Raw genomic sequence first — 23,780 nt, 5'->3', positions numbered from 1 at the left:
ATCCCAGTGAGAAAAGATCCATCCTCACAAAGGTTACATTCTAACTGGAAAAAAGCAACCAATACACAACAAAGTAAACCACATTACATTATAAATGCTATGGACAAAAGCAAGTGAAGCAGAGGTAAGGGTAGGTATGCTAGGATGGGGCTGAGGAATCAACACAATAGGGTGATCAAGGCAGGCTTCACTGAAAATATCTGACAATAGACTTGAAAGTTAAATTGCCACTCCAAAGGGAAAGGACTTCAAAACAAACAAACAAACAAACAAAGGGAAAGGACTTCTAAAAAGACAACTTGAAGGTTTTAAGGCAGTGGTACTGAAGAATAGCAAGGCCAGTTCAGTCACTCAATCAGACACAGTGGAGGTTGAGAAAAGCATTCTCACTACTGCTGAAAACAGATAACCAGCCAAAAAGCTAATATACAAATCCAGGCAAAATGTAGTTTTTCATTTCCTAAGTTATGAAAAATCTCAAAACTTTATATAAGGCTGGTGTTTCCATCAGTTGAGATGGGAGAACTGCAGAAAGAGGTTGGGAGCAACCCTGCTAAGTTAGTCCAGTATGGTCACATATTTGAAGTGTGACACACAGAATTGGGGGATTTTGAGTGTTATCAATTTCTTAAAAAAAAGTCAAGGACTGAATATGGGAGTAAAAAGCTGAGGTAGTATAGAGAGTGAATAGAGTATCTTGGACACAACAGCCCTGTTTATCATGAACACAAATTAACTTTATCACTTTGTTCCACTCTGTTGCTTTCTACACAAGTTACCAGTATCCAGACAGGTGACTCAAGCATACTTACCTCACAAATATTCAAATTATGCCTCTGTAGAATTAGTAGATACCTTCAGGATCTCCCCCCAAAGTTCTACATCCAATGATGAACAGTGTTGCCTGTCACTGGTACTGTATTCCTCTTGCCTGAAAAACCAAATTCAGCCAATTCTCCCATAAAGTTTTACTAGAAAAAAATTCCTGTTCTATTCCTTGTTACTGTTCTTGGCACAAAACAATTTACTTCTGAATGGTTTAACTGCCAAATAGCTAGAAAGAATTATTGGTTTAAGAAAAAGCCACAGGGGTGCCTGGATGGCTCAGTTGGTTAAGCCTCTGCCTTTGGCTTAGGTCATGATCCTGGGTTCCTGGGATGGAGCCTTGCATCAGGCTTCTAACTCATGCTCTGGGTCTCTCTCAAATAAATATTTTTAAAAAGAAAGAAAAAGCCCCAAATCAGTGTAGTTTTTATTGCATTCTTAAGGTATCACAAATAAGTCTGAAAAATCATCTGGCATCTTGCTGTTTCTGTTGCTGGACAACTGTAAAAAGAAATGAAAAGATCTGTCAATTCCCATCAATACCCTCTGAAACATGTTCTACCTTAAATAATCTAAAACATTGTCTAAGATTCTGACTTACTAGAGTTCATAGGAAAAATGCATGGCAATTTTCTTATTCTGCCAAATTTAGTGTGTTCCAGAATGTAACTCACTTTCTGCCATTATAACTCCAGTTCCAGACTTAGTAAATTAAGACCTCTATAACTAAACCAGTAAGGAAACTTACAGACACTGCCAAGAACCTACCTCAGAGCTTATTCATCAGCCTGCTGAACTGTTCCTTTTTCAGAAACATAGATACCATCCAAAAATTTTCTGATATCCTTGTTTTTAACAGTTGTTGCTTGCTGGATCAAAGCAGCTATTAACAGCAAAAAAAAAAATAAGTAGATTATGTTATAGCCAAACTCATCTTAAAAGGATTTTACTAAATGCCATACTTAAAAACCTCTGTATCTTGGTAGTTTTACTTAATTCCACAAATTAAAAAGCTCAGAGAATACCGTGTATTCAACTACAAGATTTAAACAAAACTTCATAGGCAGTAATTAGGCATACTAAACATGCAAACCTGAGTTTGAAACAAGTTCAATGTCATTTCCTTCAAGAATTAACTCATCTTTTTGGGCTTGAGATACCGAACAAGCAACACCTAAAAAGAGAAAAAGGCATTCACATAATGTCAACATAAAATCAAATCTGTATATTCAATTTAAAAACATTTAAAGTAGCAACTTATTCCATTTAAGACTCCACACAACAAATAAAACTTCTTGAGATTCTAATTTTATAGGACCTGACTTATCTGGGCAACAACATCTGGTTTGTGTTCCTGCTTGAACAAATTTGTTCCAGAGTAGTCAGACCTTCAGTGCTTCAGTCAAGAAGTGTAAGATGGTATTCAGCTAGCACAACTTAGCTGTGCAAAGCTTCATTATAAAGTGTTATATAACAATCCCCACTAAATGCTGTTGATCACAGCTAATACCACACAATTATTTTTGTTCATTAAACTGATACTAAGAATTCCTTCTTTCCACCCCAATGGAATCAAGAAGCTTCAAGAGAGCACTAAACTGGGCAGCCCCGGTGGCGCAGCAGTTTAGCGCCGCCTGCAGCCCAGGGCGTGACCCTGGATCAAGTCCCACATCAGGCTCTCTGTATGATGCCTGCTTCTCCCTCTGCCTGGGTCTCTACCTCTGTCTCTATGAATAAATAAATAAAATCTTTAAAAAAAAAAGAGAGAGCACTAAGCTTTAAAATTTTCTAATTGTTGGGGCACCAGGCTGACTCAGTCAATGGAACATGTGACTCTTGATCTAACGATTGTGGCGATTACTTAAAAATAAAATTTTTAATGCTTCTGTGTTTACTGTTATCAAGCAAGAACTGTTGCAAGTGCATTTTGATTTTAACTCATTTAACCATAGATGTTCCCAATTTTAGAGGACTACAATGATGCACAAAGGTAGATGATTTGCCCAAAGTTGAAAGGAGAACTGAGATCTGAGTCTGATATTCATCGCTATTCAAATTTTAGGATTTCACATTTTGCAAAGAGAATTAAACTCTGCTAACACTCCCTGAAACTACTCTAGTGCACAAGCCTCTAGGAATCACAATCAGTACAAACAGGATATAAAACCATAACTGGCACCAAGAGTTATTACAAGCATAATCAAAATGGACAATTATGAAGTATGGATTTATAGCCAACCCCAAACCCCAGTCTTCACAAGTAAAAAGGAACCATTTCTGAACCATATGCACATACCTGGCCTCATCCGAACCCTGCGAATGTATTTTTCACCTAAGAAATTTCGGATTTCAACAAGAGAACCATTCTCCTGAATAACAACGTTGATGGGGAAGTGAGCATACACCGACCTCATCTTGTAACGGAAGCCCTGTTAGGTAAACAATTAGCAAAACTGAGCAATTTCAAAGACAAAACCAGTTTCTAAATTTTGTAGGATGCTGACATTACTTATAATTTAAAAATGAAAGTCTTCACATAGGAATGCATTGTCACCTGACCAAAATCTTCCAAATTGTATACATAAACACGTTTCTGACTCTTCAAGACTGTAAAACCCTTTAAAGCAGCATTTACTTTATTACCCCCCCCCATGACCGCAGTAAACAATGTCAGCTTTTAAAAATGAGAACCCCAAAGCCCTTCTTCTTGGACGTGAGACTAACATTTGAGTTATTACAGTATGCCAGATGGTAAGAATTCAGACAGGCCTCTGTGCCCTCAAGGAACTTACTCTGGTAGCAAGGTAAATAGGGGAAACATGACCTAATAGGCTTATAATGGAGTTGAAAGGTGCCATTATGGGGTGCACTCTGAATGGGCTGGGTTTTAATGCAAAGAAAATCGTTTCAGCAAAGACAGCAACATGATCTTAAAGGCTGGGGGGAGAGGGAGTTATAGAGAATAGTGACATCAAATAGGTTTTTTTGTTAGTAGACTCGGAGCACAGAAAGCTGATCCAGCCTTTTCTACACCCTCAAGGGGCCCTGGTGGTGAGAGGCAAGCCAACAACAACAAAAAAAGCAAAGCGTACCCTATATGCTACGTTCTCTATAAACAAAACACACATCCCAAAGGTGTGAATTTTATGTGAAAAAAAAAAAACACCATCAGCCTACTAAGACCATCTTGTCTTCACTAACATTTATCACTTAATCCCAAAGACCAACGAACGCCTATTAAACTGCTAAGATCACCTTTACCCAAAGACCTCAATAAGTTACAGGCATAATCTATGTTCTGCAGTAGACATTGATGTTGCATAGGTGAAGTACAGCCGAGGAACTCCTTCCCCTCCCAAGCCAAGCTGTCTGGTCCGTCTGCTTACCAGTGTCACGCCCTTGATCATGTTCTGAACGTGACTACAGATCGTGCGAACGGTAGCCAGTTCTTTTCTATTTCCCCACCATTTGTCAACTCGGAGCTGTAACAGAACAAAACTTCCGTGAGAGGCTTTCCAGTTAATAAGGAAGCCTGAAAGAAAAATTCACTTATTCACAGAATTATTCTACATTTTCAGTATCCACCCCGATTAAAACCACCACATATAAAAAGCCCTCAATGATCTCACAAGGGAATGTCAACCCAGAAATACTAATTTTTCGAGTTGCATCATACTTCATGCCTGGAGAGCTTGCAAGACCTGCCTGGTTCCCAAGATTCCCACGAAATAATCAGGAGAGAAAGAAGCCTAACTTTTAACAGTATTAAGACCTCGACACAAACGATGACTCGTACCAACATCGAGCTTTATAACCTATTCACTATTTCCTTTCTCCACTTCACGAAGGCCGTTAACACCGAGACTAGCCACACTTTTGTGGACACCAAAATTTTTAAGCTGAGACACTGAACCTCAATTCTTTAATTCTTAGAGCGACCAAATTCGGAGCTAATCAATCCCTACCTCCCAAACGAACAACGGATGTGTTAGGAAAACAACAACAACAACCCGTATCTCACCCTCTTCTTCTTCTTTCCGAGAAGACTGAGTTCTACGTTGATGTGATTGAAGTCCCTTCGCAGGGTTCCTCTGGGGCCCTTCACGATCACAGTGCGTCCCTTCAGGGTGATGTCGACTGGGAGAGAACATACCAGTGAGGCCTCGGAACAAGGCACATAGCAGGCAGTAAAGACGTAAGAACACAAACATCAGGTCTCCTACCATTTTCTGGAATGTCGACAGTCTGATTGCTGAGAATGGTCTTCATTCTGAAACACAAACGCGTGGCGTTACGAGGCGGGCGCAAGGCCTGCTGGCGACCACAGCACCCTGCGCGGAGCTCCCCCGCTACCGGAGGCCGGCAAGCAGAAACCCCGGGGAGGGCGCAGGGGGCCCGAGCGGGAGAGCAGCCCCCGCTGGGTCCTGACCAGGAACGAGCAGCTTCCAAGAAGACATTAGGCGCACAGAGGGCGAGCTCCCGCTCAGCGCAACCCTAGGCGCCCCATTGAGGCGGCGCCATCACGCCAACGCTGAGGGGCGGGGGTAGGCCCTACAGGCCCAACACAGGGCTCGAATCCCAGCGCCGCCAGATCCATATGGCGCTCGGCGCGCGGAGGAACAACCGGCATAAAGGCTCCGAGGGCCAAACTCGCGCCACTGGCTTTCCCACAGCCGATGGCTTCAGATTCCCCAAACCCCCAAAACTCAGAGACAACCTCACCTCGCAATAGATGCGGCAAAGAGAGAGCGTCATTCGTCATCACGTACTTGTAGCCCGTAAGGGCCCTGCGTCTGGCGTCATAAGTGCGCGACGCTACCAGGCTAATGCAGCCAATTGCGGAGCAGCTCCGGTTCCGCTGGATCCGCGGCGGCTCAGGTTCCTTGTCATAAATAGAGCGACGGTTTGTTGATCTGTCTTTCCCGGGAGTTCATGATCCCTCGACCCTGCTAGAAAAAAAAAAGGAGAGGGATGTCTCTACGCTGCGGGGGCGCCGCCTGCACCGTGGGGCCCCGGGTGAGCGGCGGGGACCGCAGGGTGCGGGCTCGGGTGGACGGTTTCCCATCTCTTCAGAGCGCCCAGTAATGAGGCTGGCTCTTACTCAGCGTTTACCTTTAGCCAGGCGCTATTCCCAAATTCCTCGTGTAGTATCTCATTTAATTCTCCGGACCCACGATCAGGTAGGGTCTCTGATCCTGGTTTCTAGGGAGGTCTTTCTGGCAGATGCGGAGGGCTCCTCCCCCCCCCCCCCTCCCCCGGCTTATCAGAGAGAACTGAACCCTGTATTAGTGGGAGCATCATAGGAGCCCTGGGATGAGCACCCCAAATTCCTGCTTTGTGTTGGGGCTCTTAGTTTGTAGTAGACCCCCGTCTGAGCGATGAGAACGCAAACCTGTGCCCTTCTTTAGGGGCACTCATCAAATGCAGTAGCAATCCCGCAGCACCCCAACAGGCACTCTTCAATTGTTGAAGGTTCTCATGCCTTACGTGTACTGACTCGTGATTTTACTGTTCTGGTTCAGATCTAGAAGCCAGTGATTGCTTAACGGTCAATAAATGTATATTGAGTGACTACCGTATTGAAACATAGAATGTAATCTAGAAAATTAAAATATTAGGTTTGGTTTCCTGCCTTTCAGTTCTCTGAAACCAACTGAGTATTACCTCTGTATTTTGTTTTATTATTTAAAAAAAATACTTTATTTATTCATGAGAGACAGAGAAGCAGAGGCATAGGCAGCAGGAGAAGCAGGCTCCATGCAGGGAGCCTGACGTGGGACTCGATCCCGGGTCTCCAGGATCTCCAAAGGCAGACGCTCAACGCCCAGCCACCCAGGGGTCCCTCCCTCTATATTTTAACACCTATGCCTCTCCAAAGCCCAAATAAGAGAGACTTATTGCAAATTTTCCTTTTAAACGTCCTTGACTGGACGCTGGAGTAGAAAATTCAAAGTTGTGACATCTGCAGATACTGCAGTTAAAACTTTATAAAAGACAGACTGTTAGTAGTTAAGTGGATTACAAGAAAGTGTGACATAGTGCAGCTTGGGTGGCTCAGTGATTTAGAGCCACCTTTGGCCCGGGTTGTGATCCTAGAGACCGGGATCAAGTCCTACACTTGGGCTCCCTGCATGGAGCCTGCTTCTCCCCCTGCCTGTGTCTCTGCCTCTCTCTCGCTCTGTGTCTCTCATGAATAAATAAATAAAGTCTTAAAAAAAAAAGTGTGATATATGTTAGCCAGGTCCAAAGGTTTCCAAATCTCTTGTACCTCCAGCAGTAAACAGTTGCCATTCTCTTTTAGGTTTCGTTTGTTCTTGCGACTTTAATCCTAGATTCTGAGCTCCTACACAGAGCTTGTAAATTGTTCTACATAATTTCTGTATTCTCTGGCTTTACCTTTTCTTTTAGGTATTAAAATGGGTTAAAACTAAATTATTTCAAACCCCACTAAATACATGTCATAATGAACTCTGTCTTTAGGTATTGGGAAGATATTTATGCAGTCCATTCCGAACAGTAAGTTCCTTGCCAGATAAAAAAAAGGAATTCTTACAAAATGGACCAGACCTTCAAGATTTTGTATCTGGAGATCTTGCAGACAAGAGCAAGTGGGATGAATATAAAGGAAACTTAAAACGCCAGAAAGGAGAGAGGTAATTGAAATTTTGAGATAGATTCCTTCATTGTGCATTATTTTCAGATATAACCAAGCCCTAGATTATAATTTTATTTAGACTTGGTATATTTAGCTAAAAATCCTTAGAAAGAAGTAATCAGACGTAGAACAGGTAAATACCTGAAATTGGTGGAATCCTCTTCTGTTCTCTGTGCCTTTTAATAGTTTTTATTCAGTCTTCCTAGGACTTAGCCATCCTATACCACCATCTCCCATTTTGCATGTAGCATGAAATTTCTTCATAGAGCAAACATCATTTTGCTACTAGTTGATTTGATCTTGATAAATTTTTCATGTTACTGGGTATTGATGATCTAACTTGTTGCTCCTCCTATTCAATGTACATATGACCTATGGATACCTTGCTTTATTCAAAAGAATGGTGAGGTAATTTCACACAGAGGGCAAATTGTTTTGGGAGATACTTTACCCGACAACTTCTAGTTCACAAGTGGATATAAACTAAGGGGAACCTGAGGATACATAGTCTTCACTCCAAATTTTAGAATTTTTTCCCATTTAATAACCATCATGAATCTGGAACCTTGAGCAGAAAGTATACTTGTGGGATCTCTCTTTTCTCTGAACAAATACAGAACTTTTTATTAGTATTATTCACTGGGGAATGAGATATTCAAAAACTTCCTGGTTAATAGTTATGTTTGGCTTTCCTCAGGTTAAGACTACCACCATGGCTAAAGACAGAGATTCCCATGGGGAAAAATTACAATAAACTGAAAAATACATTGCGGAATCTGAATCTTCATACGGTAAGTTTCAAGTGTTAAATTTCCCTGTTAACTAAAAGTCATGGTGTTTCTGCATATGTGTAACTTAAAATTTAATAAACTACAAATCAAAAGTAGCAAGGAGAGATCCCTGGGTGGCGCAGTGGTTTAGCGCCTGCCTTTGGTCCAGGGCGCGATCCTGGAGACCCGGGATCGAATCCCACGTCGGGCTCCCGGTGCATGGAGCCTGCTTCTCCCTCTGCCTGTGTCTCTGCCTCTCTCTCTCACTGTGTGCCTATCATAAATAAATAAAAATTAAAAAAATAAAGTTGTTTAAAAAAAAAAAAAGTAGCAAGGAAAGTGACTAAAGATGTTTAGGGATGCAGTATTATCAGTAATGGAAATACATTTAAAAATCATTTTCTCGGGGTACCAGGCTGGCTCAGTCAATGGAGCATGCAGCTCTTGATCTTGAGGTTGTTAGTTCGAACCCCATATTGGGTGTAGAGATTACTTAAAAATAAAATCTTTAAAAAATTTTTTTAAATCATTTTCCTTGCAAAAGAAATAAGAAATTGTATTTCTTAATTTCACATTTAATAGTACAAAAAATATTAGGAGTTTTTTTGTGAGTGTGTGTTTGTGTGTGTGTGTTTTAAAGATTTTATTTATTTATTCATGAGAGACACAAAGAGAGAGAGAGAGAGGCAGAGACACAGGCAGTGGGAGAAGCAGGGCTCCATGCAGGGAGCCCGACGCGGGACTCGATCCTGGGTCTCTAGGATCACACCCCGGGCCGAAGGCGGCACTAAACCACTAAGCCACCGGGGCTGCCTTTTGTATGTGTTTTGTGTTACAAATTAAGTACATGCTTATTGGAAAGAATATAATATTAAATGTGTCATATATGCAATCCCAAATGTTAACTACACCAGTTTTATTTATTAGCATATTTCCATCCAGACCTTCTTTGCATATATGAAATATATACATTCATGTTGTTTTTATTTTTATTTTTTTAAGATTTTTATTTATTTATTCATGAGAGACACACAGAGAGAGAGACAGAGACACAGGCAGAGGGAGAAGCAGGCTCCATGCAGAGAGCCCGACGTGGGACTTGATCCCTGGACTCCCTGATCAAACCCTGAGCTGAAGGCAGGCACCAAACCGCTGAGCCACCCAGGCGTCTCCATTCATGTTCTTTTTAATTTAAAAATGGGACCTTGGGATGCCTGGGTGACTCAACAGTTAAGCACCTGCCTTTGGCCTGGGGCGTGACCCCAGGGTCCTGGGATCAAGTCCCATGTCGGGCTCCCTGCTTGAAGCCTGCCTCTCCCTCTCCCTGTGTCTCTGCCTCTCTCTCACTCTCTCTCTGTTTGTCATAAAAAAAAAAAAGAAAGAAAAAAGAAAAAGAAAAAGGAAAAAAATAAAGACACACATACACACACATGCCTGATCACTAATTTGCTCAGTTAGTTAATATTTTCAACTTGATTCTATTCCATTCCCTTTACTCACAGGTGTGTGAGGAAGCTCGATGTCCCAACATTGGAGAGTGTTGGGGAGGTGGAGAATATGCCACCGCCACAGCCACCATCATGGTAAGAACAACCTCAGACTATAAAGTTTTAGTCTAGAAACTGAAAGGAATATTTTGTGTCTCCTAAAAATGTGCATTATGAATCTGTGACCAGATTTTTTGTTACATGTGAATTTATGAGAAATGTGAGGAAAAAAAACCTGACAGAATAATCTAGCTGATGATATGCTCTCATCCTTCTCTGAATAAAATCTATTACTGATTTTTCCATGTATGTGACAGTTAATCATGTGCTGCCTTAAGATATCTCTTCCATTTTGGAAATGTTATTCATGATTGCTTAACCTTTCCCCCCTAAACAATAATAAGCATTTATTTTTGTCTCTCGTGGCCATTTGGTTGCCTGGAGTATAGCTGATCTTGACTGGGCTAAAATTGGACTGCGGGAAGTAGTTTGGGGTCTCAGGGTTTAGGTCTGCTCCACAGAGCTTTTTTCTCCTTAGACCAGCAGGTTTCCAAGCCATCCATGTTCTTATCATGAAGAATGGAAAGAGCACCAGAGGGCAAACCAACCATCCATGCACATTTGAGGCCTCTGCTTGGTCATGCCTGCTATCATTCTTTTGGCCAAAGTAAGTCACATGGCCAAGCCAAATAGCAATGGAGGTAGAGACATAAGCTCCTCCCCCATAGGAGGGCCCTGCAAGTTAAATGGCAAAGGGTGAGATGTGTAATCTTAGTGTGTTGGAATAACAATTGCCATTAACTGTGTACTCTACCATATATATCTAGAGGGGTTCAGAGATTGAGATATTGGGGTTAAATCTAAAATCTGTGCAACTGAAAGGTCATAGTTGTCTGGGAATGTCTTGAGTTGTACCAGCAGAAGGCTATTTACTTGAGGAACCAAGGAATCTTATGAAATAGAGCTGGCCCTGGAGCTTATCCAAGTTACAGAACCTCTGTTCTTGAAGGCAGGAGTGATTTAGAACACTCCATGATGGAAAACTCTGGTTTCATCCCTTGCCTGGCCCTTCCTCACTGACTTATGAGTGATTTCTGGGAAGAGTTTAGGTTTCAAGAAATCCTTATGAGATGTTAGGACATAGCTATGAATGTCCCCCGCCCCTGCCCCCGCAAGGGTTAAACATAAAGAAGAGCTTTCTCTTCCAAATCTCAACCTATTACTTTGCAGCTTTGAAACTCCAGTGGCCCCAGAACATCTGCAGTGGCTTAGCTTGGCATAGGGCAGAATGTAATAGTGACCTGTAGCAGCAGAAGCAGTGTTCTACAGAATAACCCACAGGAAGCAGAGTTTATGTGTTGTTTCATCTATTTAACAAGAAGGAACTTCTATTTAACTCCAGAGACTTACATGTTGATTTTTTTTTTTTAAGATCTCATTTATTTATTTGAGAGAGAGAGAGTGAGGGCATGTGCCTAGAGAGAGAGAGAGAGAGAGAGAGAGAGAGTACACCTGAGCACGAACAGGGGGAGGAGGGGCAGAGGGAGAGGGAGAGGCATATTCTCCGCCTAAGCAAGCTCTCATGACCTGAGCCGAAGGCAGACACCTAACTGACCGAGCCACCCAAGATCCCCCATGTTGATATGTTAATTGAATATTTTATTTCCTTTAGAATCATTTTTATTAATATTAAATAGGTACAAAAGAATATAAACTATATGTAAGTTTAAAGAGTAACTAAGTAATAGACAGCCTGGTAACTCCAGCTTGAGAGTAGAACATTAACATTACCTTGAACCCCCCTGTACATCACCTTTTTTTCCCCCTTTAACAATTTTTTTTTTTTTTAAAGTAGGCTCCACATCCAGCATGGAACCAGTATAGGGCTTTTACTCTTGACCCTGAGATCAGGACCTGAACTGAGATTGAGTCAGACACTTAACTGACTGAGCCATCCAGACGCTGCTCCTTTAACACTATTTTTAATTCTGAGTTTACCTTTAACACTATTTTTAATTCTGAGTTTATCGTTTTCTTTTCTTTCTAGTTCGATTACATATATTTGTATTCCTTAACTATATTTTGTTTACCTTTGAATGTTTCAAATTTCCTGTAAGAATCAAACTGTACTCATATGTTTTGTAATTTGCTTTATTCTCTCAACATATGTTCTTTAGGGCCATTCATGTATTTGATTTAAATTGTAACATCTCTGTTCTAGTTGATGGGTGACACATGTACAAGAGGTTGCAGATTTTGTTCTGTTAAAACTGCAAGAAATCCGCCTCCACTGGATGCCAGTGAGCCCTACAATACTGCAAAGGCAATTGCAGAGTGGGGTCTGGATTATGTTGTCCTGACATCTGTGGATCGAGATGGTTAGTGTACCATCATTGCCTCCTCCAGAAATTGGCTCTTACTAAGTTGCAACATCATCTTGAGCAGTGGACTCTTTTGTTTCTAGATATGCCTGATGGAGGAGCTGAGCATTTTGCAAAGACTGTATCATACTTAAAGGAAAGGTACATGTTTTTCATTTGCTTGTGTAATTTGAGGGCTTTTTTTTTTAGCCCATATAAATTCAGTTTACTTATGGTGGTTACCTTAAAGCAGAGGTTATTAACCTTTTAGGGGATTATAAGCCCTTCTGATAATCTCCTGAAATTTACATGGTCTTTTTTCTGGAAAAAGTATATTTAAACATGCAGATACATATTTGCATAGAATTTTAGGGATTTAGCAGCACAGACTTATGGGCCTTTATTTTTTTTTTTTTAAGATTTTATTTATTTATTCATGAGAGACACAGAGAGAGAGGCAGAGACACAGCCAGAGGGAGAAGCAGGCTCCATGCAGGGAGCCCGATATGGGACTCAATCCCTGTCTCCGGGATCACGCCCTGGGCCGAAGGCGGCGCTAAACTGCTGAGCCACCCAGGCTGCCCTAGACCTTTAGTCCATAAAAGCTGTCCTTCATATTTGAGTGTTAGTTTAAACTTTGAGTAATTTTTTTAAAAATATATAAAACTACAGTCTTCCAGCACTAATTTTGAATAAATCATCCTCTAAAAGTATATGGAATGAGATAAACTCCCACATTGTTAAAATATGCAATGCTTGATATAGATTTTATTCATATGCATTTGCCCTGGGAAATTTACCCATTACATTTTATTAATATTTAATCCCATCTATTTAAAAAGCACTAAAAAAGGGTGTTATGCTTACTACCTATAGCTTAGTGTTAGTTGAGCACCTGGCACTTAGTAAATGTTTTTCTAATGATTCCCCAGTGTTTTCTTTTCTTTTTTTTTTTTTTTTTATTTTTATAGTTTACTTTAAAAAGCTCTGTTTGCAACCCACTAAATTGGTTTCACAAATTGGTCTCAACTTTACAATTAAAAAAACAGGGAGTTATAAGCTATGTTCTTTCAGCATCTCTTATATCTGTGAGAGGGTATGTATGAGTTCTTTCTACATCTGTTCTCTCAGGAGACAGCTCCAGAAACTTTGCCATTGGTTTTATGAAAAAATTTATCAGTAGTTCTAGTCATTTCTGCTGCTGTCTAAAGGAACAGCACTGTGACCTAGTTCACATTTTCATGCTTGAATGCATGCATAGATATAGCCAGAATATAAATAAGAAGATTAATGTTTAACTTGTATTTCATTTAAGCAAAGCTCATGACTCAGCAACTCAGAAAATAGTTTTTTAAACCTACAGCACTTGTGAAATATTTGTGTAGAGGAAGGGAGGATGACACTATTTGATGAATTTTTAAAGAAATCAGAATTAAAGCAATCAAATGCTCCTTGCATTCACATAAGAAATGTCCCAATTTACTTTGCAAAGAATAAAAAGATATTTTATATTTCATGTTTTAATGTTTATAATTGTTATAAGCAATTTTTTCTTAATACTTTCTCAATAAAGTGTAAGTCTATTAACCTCAAAATTTATTCTGATCATTATTTGCATGCAGATGTATTTTAACTACTATGTACAATATATTTGATGTTCAGGGTTTATTTTTTCATAAAACAGTTTATATGTGAACATTTAGTTATGTGTTCATGCTTTCCTTGGCAAGACTCCAAAGATGCCTGTGTTGAAACTGATACTTAATGAGTACTAGTAATTTCTGTTTTGAGTAATAATTATGTCAATGCTTTGCCTGAGTTTGATACTTATTTTTTTTCCCCATAGGAATCCAAAAATTCTTGTGGAATGTCTCACCCCTGATTTCCGAGGAGACCTAAAAGCAATAGAGAAAGTTGCTCTGTCAGGATTAGATGTGTATGCACATAATATAGAAACAGTTCCAGAATTACAGAGGTGATTACATATACAGAGTAACTGGCAAGTTTGGAGGGCCAGCATCTGCTATATTTTCTTACTTTTTGCAGGGGAGAACTTTCTATTTGACTTTTACAAAGTGAACTCTTTCCTTTTTTTTTTTTTTTTTTTTCTCTTTCCTTTTGTAACAAAATATTTTCTGAAAATCAGAAAATATTCCTAACAAAAAGAGCATAAGCACCATCTGTAATATTTCCACCCAGTAATATTGATTACTATAACCTAACTGTATATATTTATATGCATATGTATATATATTTTTTATATTTTATTTATTTATTCATGAGAGACACAGAGAGAGAGGCAGAGACACAGGCAGAGGGAGAAGCAGGCTCCATACAGGGAGCCCAACGTAGGACTCGATCCCCAGTCTCCAGGATCACAGCTGGGCAGAAGGCAGTGCTAAACCGCTGAGCCACCCAGGCTACCCAAGAAAAGACTTTTAAAAATACTTTTGGCACTAAAATTTCAATAAGTGATACAAAAGGAGCAGTTCTCATTCAGATGTATTTTCAATCTCTTTTAAAAAAATATGTACTATTCTTTCTAATAATGTTAATAGTGAGGAAAATTTCCAGATTGTTATGCCACACTAATAATTCATTATTATATCAGAAAGATAAAAATTATTTTAACCTTCAGAAAGATTAGTATGTTTATCTTACTTAATTTTAGTAAAGTATATTTGGCAGTGTTGTTACTGGCCACTACATATTATCTGTATTATAGAACTTGAAAAAACTATGATAAACAATAACCAGTGTTTCCACTAAATCATAAACATTAAGGGAACATAACTTAAAATCAGTGGAGACATACTTTCAAGAGTAATTATGTTCACTATTGTCGATTTTGTGATTGTTTTTAAATTCACAAACTGGTTTCCTTTCTTCCTTTGAGCTAGTCTCTGATTAAAAATAAGAACAGCAAGTCAGTTACACAAAATAAAGGTGCACTAGAAATTCAAACAAACACTGGATTAACATCAAATAGTCAGCAATTCTGTCCTTTTGGCATTCTCGCCACTTAAAACATGGTGGTTTGGCTGCTGTTGAGGTCTAACACACAGCCTGTTCCAGCCCTGTCATTTCTCATGATACTACCACCAGTGGGTGCCAATTTCCCTGGTTTCACTTAAGAAACATTATCCTTTCCAGTGAAAATTCCAGAATCCTGCATTACCTAAGAGATGTCAGTGTCATATACTCACCAGCAGAGGGCAGCTTGGTCTTTATAAAAGCACTGAACATAAAAGTTTCAGGCCTCTGAAATGTGGGTTCATGTTAAACAGTTTTTCCTTTGTTCAGTATTGAGATTTTCTTACTTCTACTCTTTTTCCCTTTTCTCTTGACTATCCCTTGCAATCACTCATTCTCAGCTTCAAATTCTGGTTTCTCAGTAATTCATAACTTACTTCTGTTCTAGCTTTCTCTGCCCAAGGCTTAAAAGGCCTTAAAAGTAGGCAGAATGAAGGGGCCCAGTGAAGCCTGATTTTCTTTATCAAAGTAACAGCTAGACACTTGTGCACCAAATGCTAGTATCAAACCACATGATATAATACAGTGTTCAGAATGTACTCTCCTGGTCTTTTAGATTGCTTGCATAACTATGTACTTAGTTGAGCTTGTGGTTATTCTTGCTGACAACAGCCCTGCTGTTTTCAAGGAAAGTTCGTGATCCCCGGGCCAATTTCAGCCAGTCTCTGCGCGTACTGAAACACGCCAAGGAAGTTCGGCCTGATGTGATTTCTAAAACCTCTATCATGTTGGGTTTAGGTGAAAATGATGAGCAAGTATATGCAACAATGAAAGGTAATAAAAAATGAAAACTCTTTTTCATTTAATTTGAGGAACCCCATTTCAAAGACCCTGTTATGCCTCCTCTATGGTCTCAGTGAAAGTGCCCTTAAAAACAAAGTACAGGATATGATTCTAATAGCGTAAAAAGGAAAGGAAGTATGTTTTCTTAGGAACTTTATGGGATGATATGCAGAAAACTCAGGATATGAAATTTGTATCCCATTTTATTCCCTACCCTTTAATCAAGTGAAAATAAGATTTTATCCACTTTTCTTATTTAGTCATTGCAGTTTTAAGAGCCAGCCAGGTGCCAGGTACCAGGAGCTCTGACAGGCAGTGACAAGATGAATGAAATGAAGCCAGGCCTTTGAGGAAGAGCTTGCTGGTAACACTGTCACATAATATGATGTGCTTTGGACTTTATGAATCTTAGTCTCATAAGCCCATTTGCTTTGTGATTCTTGGGCTTTATAAACTGGTTAGAAAAAAAAAAAAGGCTGTTATTTAGTTGAGGATCCTTTGCCTACTTGCCATTGTTTATTGGTTCTAAGAGTAACAATTCCAAATAGTAATTAAAAGGTCCTTATTACTAGAATAAAATTACAGTTTTACTGGAAAAATTCTCATATATGATAGGTCAAATCACATCCTCTAGAGCATGTCTTGCACAGCTAGTAAAACTGAATATAGCATATCTGGTCTATAATATGGGCGCTTTCAGGCCTTTTAAAATTATTTTAGGATTTCATTTATTTATTCGACACAGAGAGAGAGCAAAAGCAGGAGGAGCAGCAGAGGGAGAGGGAGCAGACTCCCTGCTGAGCAGGGATTCCCGATGCAGGGGCTCAATCCCAGGACCCTGGGATCACCACCTGAGCAGAAGGCAGACACTTAACCATTGAGCCATCCAGGGACTCCAATTTCAACCCTTTTATATACTGTTCCTTTCACCTTTTCTAACAGACTCCTGCTCAAAACCCCCTTCACTCATATTTTAGTATTTATTCCATGGTCTTACTCATTCCTATTTTTTCAATCTTTTCATATTCCCTGGCACTTTCAAATGGATATAGTCTTACCTCCCAACATCAGGATTATAGGCCAGGGTAAAATTCACATTGTTCTGAAGTAAAATTTTGCCCAGGGAAATTATGCTTGAATCAACCATTTCAACCATTTCAGCATCTAAATCTCTAATGGAGCATATCACTCTCAGTCTCAGGGTTGTGAGTTTAAGATCCATGTTGGGTGTAGAGATTACTTAAAAAAATCTTGGGGTGCCCGGCTGGCCCAGTCTGTAAAGCATGCAACTCTTAATCTCAGTGTTGTAAGTTCATGTCCCCTTTTGGGTATAGAGATTACTTAAAATGTTTGTTTTTTTTTTTTTTTTTAATTAAAAAATCCTTTTAAAATATGCTAACATAATGTGTGCCCTTTTTTTCTATAGCACTTCGTGAAGCTGATGTGGACTGTTTGACTTTAGGACAATATATGCAACCAACAAAGCGCCATCTTAAGGTATTGCAATCTTGAGTTGCTGAACGTTTGCTGGTAATTTGAATTAAGTCTTTGTTGTCCATAGGTACAATTAAGAAGCTGCTGGCTTTTTAGTGAATGTTCCATGTCTATTTCCAAGTCCCAGTTTCCATTTTATTTTCTGGATAAAGCCAACAGATATTCTGGCACTTTTTTTTTGCTGCCCTAAAAATTGTACAACTTAAGTGAATGTACAAAAAAGAAATAGTTGAGAAATTGCATTCATTTGCATGTGGTCATCTTGTGACTTGTTTTAGAGTCAGAGGTGATGTAAAAAAGAAAAGTCAATCTTATTTCATTCATTTAAGAAACTTTTGTTGAGTAGTAACTGTGAATACAGCACATCTGGTCTATAATATGGGTGCTGGTAACACTGTCTACACACAGTGCTAAGCACAAGATACAAGACAAGACAAGGAAGTCTTGGGCCTCAGGAATCTTACAAGTATGATTAATTCTTGTTCATACCTGTTAGTGAAGGAGTAATACAGATACATAATCTCTATAGATGGTCTCATTTTTTTTATCTTTTGGAATAGTTAACAAACTACAAAATTGGTATTTTCTCTCCTAATTCCCCAGAATCAAGTCCTGATATAGGGGGTAGTAACCAGTGGACAAGTAGTCTGTGAGGAAGAAAAGGAGGAAAGCCTCCGGGCAACTGGATAAATTATGAAGTGAAAACCAGGAAACTATGCTCATGAATGTATGAGCATAGATTTTCTACAGAATCAAAATTATTTAGGGAAATTCTAAAATCTATCTGAATTAATTCTTTAAATGTAGGTTGAAGAATACATTACTCCTGAAAAGTTCAAATACTGGGAAAAAGTAGGAAATGAACTTGGATTTCATTATACTGCAAGTGGCCCTTTGGTGCGTTCTTCATATAAAGCAGGTAAGTTACACTGCAGGGGATGGTTTTATTTAGACCACAACTTTCCATGTGAAGATTATAATAGCTGTGGTTGCCTTTTGTAGGAAAAGTAAGTTTTTTCTGGAACATCCTTAGGAACTTTGCTCCATAGGGCTCATGTTAAGGAAAAATTTATCTTAAATCTGTTTTTTTCCTTAAATAATCCCTTCAGGGACACTTGAATGGCTCAGCATTTGAGCATCTGCCTTTAGCACAGGGTGTGATCCCAGGATCAAGTCCCCACATCAGGCTCCCTGCAGGGAGCCTGCTTCTTCCTCTGCCTATGCCTCTGCCTCTCTCTCTGTGTTTCTCATGAATAAATAAATAAAATCTTAAAAAAAAAGAAAGGAATTTCTTCCCCGTTTATAGCTCAGCTACTATGACGAAAGCAGGAGTAATCAGCTTATTCTTTGTATGGATTTCAATAGTAGGTTATTCAGAAATGACAAATACCAGTTAAGTAAATAACATGGTTTTCTGAAAAATGTATATTCATTTGACAGTCATGCCAGCTGCATCTCTAAACTGCTAATTTCAGATCAGTTTAAATCCTAAAAAGTATCTGACTGCATTGCTGCTTATTCATTAATATCTTTGTGGTTTTCCTCCCAGAAGCAACAAAAAAAAATTTGTAAGATTATTTTCCATATAGGAATTTCTAATGTTTTGGGACACCTGGGTGGCTCAGTGGTTGAGCATTTGCCTTCGGCTCAGGGTGTGATCCCAGGGTCCTGGGATCAAGTTCCACATTGGGCTCCCCATGGAGAGCCTGCTTCTCCCTCTGCCTGTGTCTCTGCCTCTCTCTGTGTGTCTGTCATGAATAAATAAAATCTTTAAAAAAAAAAGAAAAAGAAAAAAATTTTTACTGCTTTTTCTAGCTACACCGCAGTTCTTCACCTTTGTAATTTCAGCTCTTAGTTTGATTAGTAGCTTGATTTGACTTATGAAAAGAAAAGCCTTGGAATGCCTGGGTGGCTCAGTGGTTGAGCATCTGCATTTGGTTCAGGGCATGATCCTGGGGTCCTGGGATCAAGTCCTGCATTGTGTCCCTGCATGGAGCCTGCTTCTCTCTCTGCCTGTATCTTTACCTCTCTCTCTGTCTCTCATGAATAAATAAATAAAATCTAAAAAAATAAATAAATACTTTATTTATTCATGAGAGACACAGAGAGAGAGGTAAAGATACAGGCAGAGAGAGAAGCAGGCTCCATGCAGGGACCCCCATGTGGGACTTGATCCTGTGACTTCAGGATCACACCCTGGGCTTATATATGTAAAAGGAAAGCCTCTTCAAGGGATAAAAAGTCATGTGATAATGGCCATCAAAAAGTCTGTAAGAACATATCTAAAGCTTGAATTTAATCCAAAAAATGTTTATAATGTTTTCCCTGCCAGTTGGACTTAACAATTATAATTTCTTGAAGAATAAACAGTTATTTTTTTGATAGGTCTAAACCACATGATTACTTTAAATTATCTTTTAGATGATTGTTTTATATATTGCATTTAAATTATAGATCTAAATTAGGCACACATTGGCAAAAACTAATGTTTGTATATTAGTAATATTCAGTGTGTTCCTATAAAGAAATTCAAGACATTTTAATGAACTAACAACAGCTTATCCTAGTTATAAAACCTAAGACTTTGATTCAGCACTGACTCACAGGATGTGGGGAATTTGGAAGCCAATAAAGTGATGTATTCTTCAAGCAAGAATAATTCTGCAGACAAGCTGAAAACATAAGTAAAGGATAGGACTAACATCAGCTTCCGGAGTGGTTAAAGTAAAATCATTTGAAAAGTTTTTATTTTGTTTTAAGAGAATTTTCTAACATTTACAAGAAAGTGAATTATGAACTTTGTAATGTTTTTAAAGTTACCAGGAGGCAACCCCGGGTGGCTCAGCAATTTAGCGCCACCTTCAGCCCAGAGCGTGATCCTGGAGACCTGGGATCAAGTCCCATGTCAGGCTTCCTGCATGGAGCCTGCTTCTCCCTCTGCCTGTGTCTCTGCCTCTCTCTCTCTCTGTGTGTCTCTCATGAATAAATAAATAAAATCTTTAAAAAAACAAAGTTACCAGGATAAGAGCAAATTCTACTACGTAGAACATTAGATTCAGATGATGGGCTAGGGCCTGAAAATGTTGATTCTACTCCTGCCAGATTTAGATAAGGTATGGAGGGGCATGACTAACTCTCCATTACTTGGCTGGGTTATAAACCTTGGGATTCTCGGTGATTGTGTACAGATATGGTCATTGTGGTTATACTTGTATATTAAGATGACAAAGCAAAGTTCATTAGACTCCTCATAAAATCAGGCTCACAGTGCTGGTCTCTGCCACTAACTGAGCTGTGCTGTAACAGTGAGAGACTAAATGGAATCCTCATGACCTGAAAAGGGAATGTGCCCCCTCTAAACAGCTAACTTAATGCACAAGCACAACTGTGGGGCTGGAGAGAAAACCCATTATAAATGAAGAGCTCTTGCTTCCCTAGAGGGGAATAAGCTAAAGGGATTCCATCAGACGAGTCTGCTCAACTGCAGTGAGGTCTGTTTTATAAACATCAGATCCAGGCTAATAATATAGCAGAATTGCTCTCTAAAATGAATTGTGCCAACAGCAATACTTTGTCAGTGATGAGGAATAGATAGTGTACAGAAAGTAGAAAAAATGTTCAAAAGCAGACCCGTAGATACAAAAGGGCCACCCTTTATAATACTGAGTTACTAGAAAGAATAATAGAGACTGGTGTTAAAATTTTTTTGTATAGGGTGTAGAGTTTACTTTAAAAAAAAAAAAAGATACAGCTAATGGGGTGCTGGGTGGACTCTAGTCAGTAGAGCATGCAACTCTTGATCTCAGGGTCATGAATTCAATTCCCACGGTGGTATAGAGCTTAACATTTAAAAAAAGGGAAACACTGAAGTATGATTCTGAAATTTATGTTAAATTGATATTAACGTGTTTTCATTTTTCCTAAATAGGTGAATTTTTCCTGAAAAATCTAGTGGCTAAAAGAAAAAAGTCCTCTAAAACATAATGAGACCTTCAAGATCACAGGAATTTTTAATATCTGATTCCAGATGGTAATAGAAGTGGTACCAGAATGCCTAGACTTCAGTGGATATACCTCAGTCTCTTTGTTTTAAGAAACATGTCAATAGCTGTGCATATTTAAATTAAGTAATTCACTTGTCTTTTAGCATATGTTCTGTGTTCTGTTAAACAATTGATTGCTGTGATGTAATCATAAAATATCTTTTAAGAGTTTTACTGTTAACAGTATAATTAAAAATACTTGAAAAACTTGGAGAAAAGCTTCCAAGCCTGTTACCTATACATCGTCATCACATTTCACTTCTGAAAAATGACACTGTTGATGAAACAGTCAGTATAGGGACACCTGGGTAGCTCAGCAATTGAGCGCCTGCCTCCAGCTCAGAGTGTGATCCCGGTTTAGGGATCAAATCCCACATCAGGCTCCCTGGGAGGAGCCTGCTACTTCCTCTGCCTATGTCTCTGCCTCTCTCTCTCTCTCTCTCTCTCTCTCTCTCTCTCTCTGTGTTTCTCATGAATAAATAAATAAAATGTTAAAAGTATAGATCGAGGCTGTGATCTGCTTACTTAGAGTTGGCCTATGTCCTTTACAGAGTACTACAGCATCACTGGAATAATTTAGAAAGGCTGAAGAGTTTGAATGCTGATTCTTCAGCAATGGAAAATAGTTTTACATTAATTACTTGTTTACGACCTCTGTGAAATCAAGATTATGATGTTATTGAAGACAGAAATATAACCTAAGAAAAAGGGTGTTAATCCTCATTTTATAGTAGTTTGCTACATTCATGTGCACTATCCCATTTATTCCTTCTCTTTTTCACACCACATTGGTGAGGTGGTTGTATATGATGTTAATGACCTGAAGGAGGATTTTCTTCCCTAGGTACTAGAACTCAACTTCCATCTTTTGACTCTAAATCCTGTTTTTCTTTTCTTTTTTTAATTTTAATCCTGTTTTTCTACTACATTCTTACAAAGAAGTTTTTAGATAGCTATATTGTAAAATCTGCAATGTAGAAGGCCAATTCTATTTTGAATTTCTAAGTAGGTGAACTAGTATTTTTTATAAAAGTAATGCATAACTTCGAACATTATTTACATTTTAATTTAACTCAGGGGAGCCATATATACTTTGACTTATACTTTCTTTATAGATTCTAATAAATTTTGCCGTGTAAAATTAACCCAACTTTAAACATCTCCGGAAGCAACATCTGTTGCTTCAGGGGCAATGATGCATTAATAGGGCCATTTAACTGCTCAGTCACTGGAGTGTATAATTCTTGATCTCGTGGGTTTGAGACCCATGCAGCCTGTAGAGGTTGCTTAAAAATAAAATCTTTAAATAAATAAAGTTTTTACAAATCTGTTATGTCACAGAAAAATGGATTACTATTGAGATTCTATGACATAATCTGGGTATTTCCTAATTTTGCACAATGTAGGTGAATGGTAATGAAACATTTGTAGCAGAAGAATAATTTGTCAAATGAAATTTTCATAGAATTCAATGTAAAAGAATTAAAAGCATTTTATTAGTGCAAATACATGTTGCGGCTTCATATTTTTAACTATTTATAAAAACAGTGAATGATAAAATGAAGCTATTTTGATACAAATGTGAAATTGGGAGTCATGAATGACATTTTGGTCAGCCCCAGCATTAGCGCAGTATTGAGAAAACTGATAAAGTGAAATAATAGTGAATCATGTATAATTTTATACTTTTTTTTAAAAGATCTTATTTATTTATTCATTCATGAGAGACACAGATAGAGAGAGGCAGAGACACAGGCAGAGGGAGAAGCAGGCTCCATGCAGGGAGCCCAACATGGGACTCTAGTCCAGGTCTCCAGGACCACGCCCTGGGCCGAAGGCGGCACTAAACCACTGAACCACCTGGGCTGCCCATAATTTTAAAACGCCTACTCTTGCAATCTCAGGACACTCTCCAGTTAAACTTAATCCCCCAAATTGAAAGAAGTATAGCAAGAAATGTTTGTTTCAAAGTGGAATCACAAATTGTAGCTTCTGGATTTGTTATTTCTTCACTCATTACATAAATGGCCATATGACATGACTAGAACATGTGACCAAGTACCTGGATCTTGTTGGACATTTGAGTGTGGTTAATATATGTTGTACAGTTGCACAACTGTACAAGAATGGACAGGCTTAAATCTTAAAAGGCCAGAACAGAGCTTTCACCTTCCTAAGCAATGATGCATTAATAGGGCCATTTAAATGCCCAGACATGATGAGAGGTCTATATAAAAATTCTTGCTGGAGCTGGACAATTTAACACATCAGTGGTCTCCAATGTAATAAAGTTTGGTGCGTGCCCATTTTGCCATATCTGATCTTTTTCT

General features: G+C 38.9%; 2 protein-coding genes across 4 annotated transcripts; one reads left to right on the top strand and one right to left on the bottom strand.

Moving 5' to 3' along the window:
* Window positions 1-1,234: 1,234 nt before the first annotated feature.
* RPL9 (ribosomal protein L9) lies at window positions 1,235-5,656 on the bottom strand. Its single transcript, XM_038533463.1, has 8 exons — window positions 5,548-5,656; window positions 5,049-5,095; window positions 4,847-4,962; window positions 4,212-4,307; window positions 3,122-3,254; window positions 1,919-1,999; window positions 1,594-1,708; window positions 1,235-1,326 (listed from the first exon to the last, which is right to left on the bottom strand). The coding sequence occupies exons 2-7, from the start codon at window positions 5,092-5,094 to the stop codon at window positions 1,602-1,604; spliced, it is 579 nt and encodes a 192-aa protein (XP_038389391.1). The 5' UTR covers window position 5,095; window positions 5,548-5,656; the 3' UTR covers window positions 1,235-1,326; window positions 1,594-1,601.
* LIAS (lipoic acid synthetase) lies at window positions 5,637-21,663 on the top strand. 3 transcript variants are annotated; one of them, XM_038533461.1, is made up of 11 exons: window positions 5,641-5,841; window positions 7,306-7,478; window positions 8,178-8,271; window positions 9,753-9,833; window positions 11,959-12,115; window positions 12,202-12,259; window positions 13,944-14,072; window positions 15,759-15,904; window positions 17,340-17,410; window positions 18,215-18,326; window positions 21,336-21,663. In XM_038533461.1, the coding sequence occupies exons 1-11, from the start codon at window positions 5,797-5,799 to the stop codon at window positions 21,389-21,391; spliced, it is 1,122 nt and encodes a 373-aa protein (XP_038389389.1). In that variant the 5' UTR covers window positions 5,641-5,796; the 3' UTR covers window positions 21,392-21,663. The 3 variants fall into 3 exon arrangements, with proteins under 3 accessions (XP_038389390.1, XP_038389389.1, XP_038389388.1); XM_038533460.1 differs by lacking the exon at window positions 5,641-5,841 and adding an exon at window positions 5,852-6,005; XM_038533462.1 differs by lacking the exons at window positions 8,178-8,271; window positions 11,959-12,115; window positions 12,202-12,259 and having other exon boundaries at window positions 5,637-5,841.
* The last annotated feature ends 2,117 nt before the right edge of the window (window positions 21,664-23,780 follow it).

The sequence above is a fragment of the Canis lupus genome, chromosome 3, assembly GCF_011100685.1.
Source record: "Canis lupus familiaris isolate Mischka breed German Shepherd chromosome 3, alternate assembly UU_Cfam_GSD_1.0, whole genome shotgun sequence".
NCBI lineage: Eukaryota > Metazoa > Chordata > Mammalia > Carnivora > Canidae > Canis > Canis lupus.
Note: the sequence above shows the minus strand (reverse complement) of the source record. Positions and strands in the feature narration are given on the sequence as shown.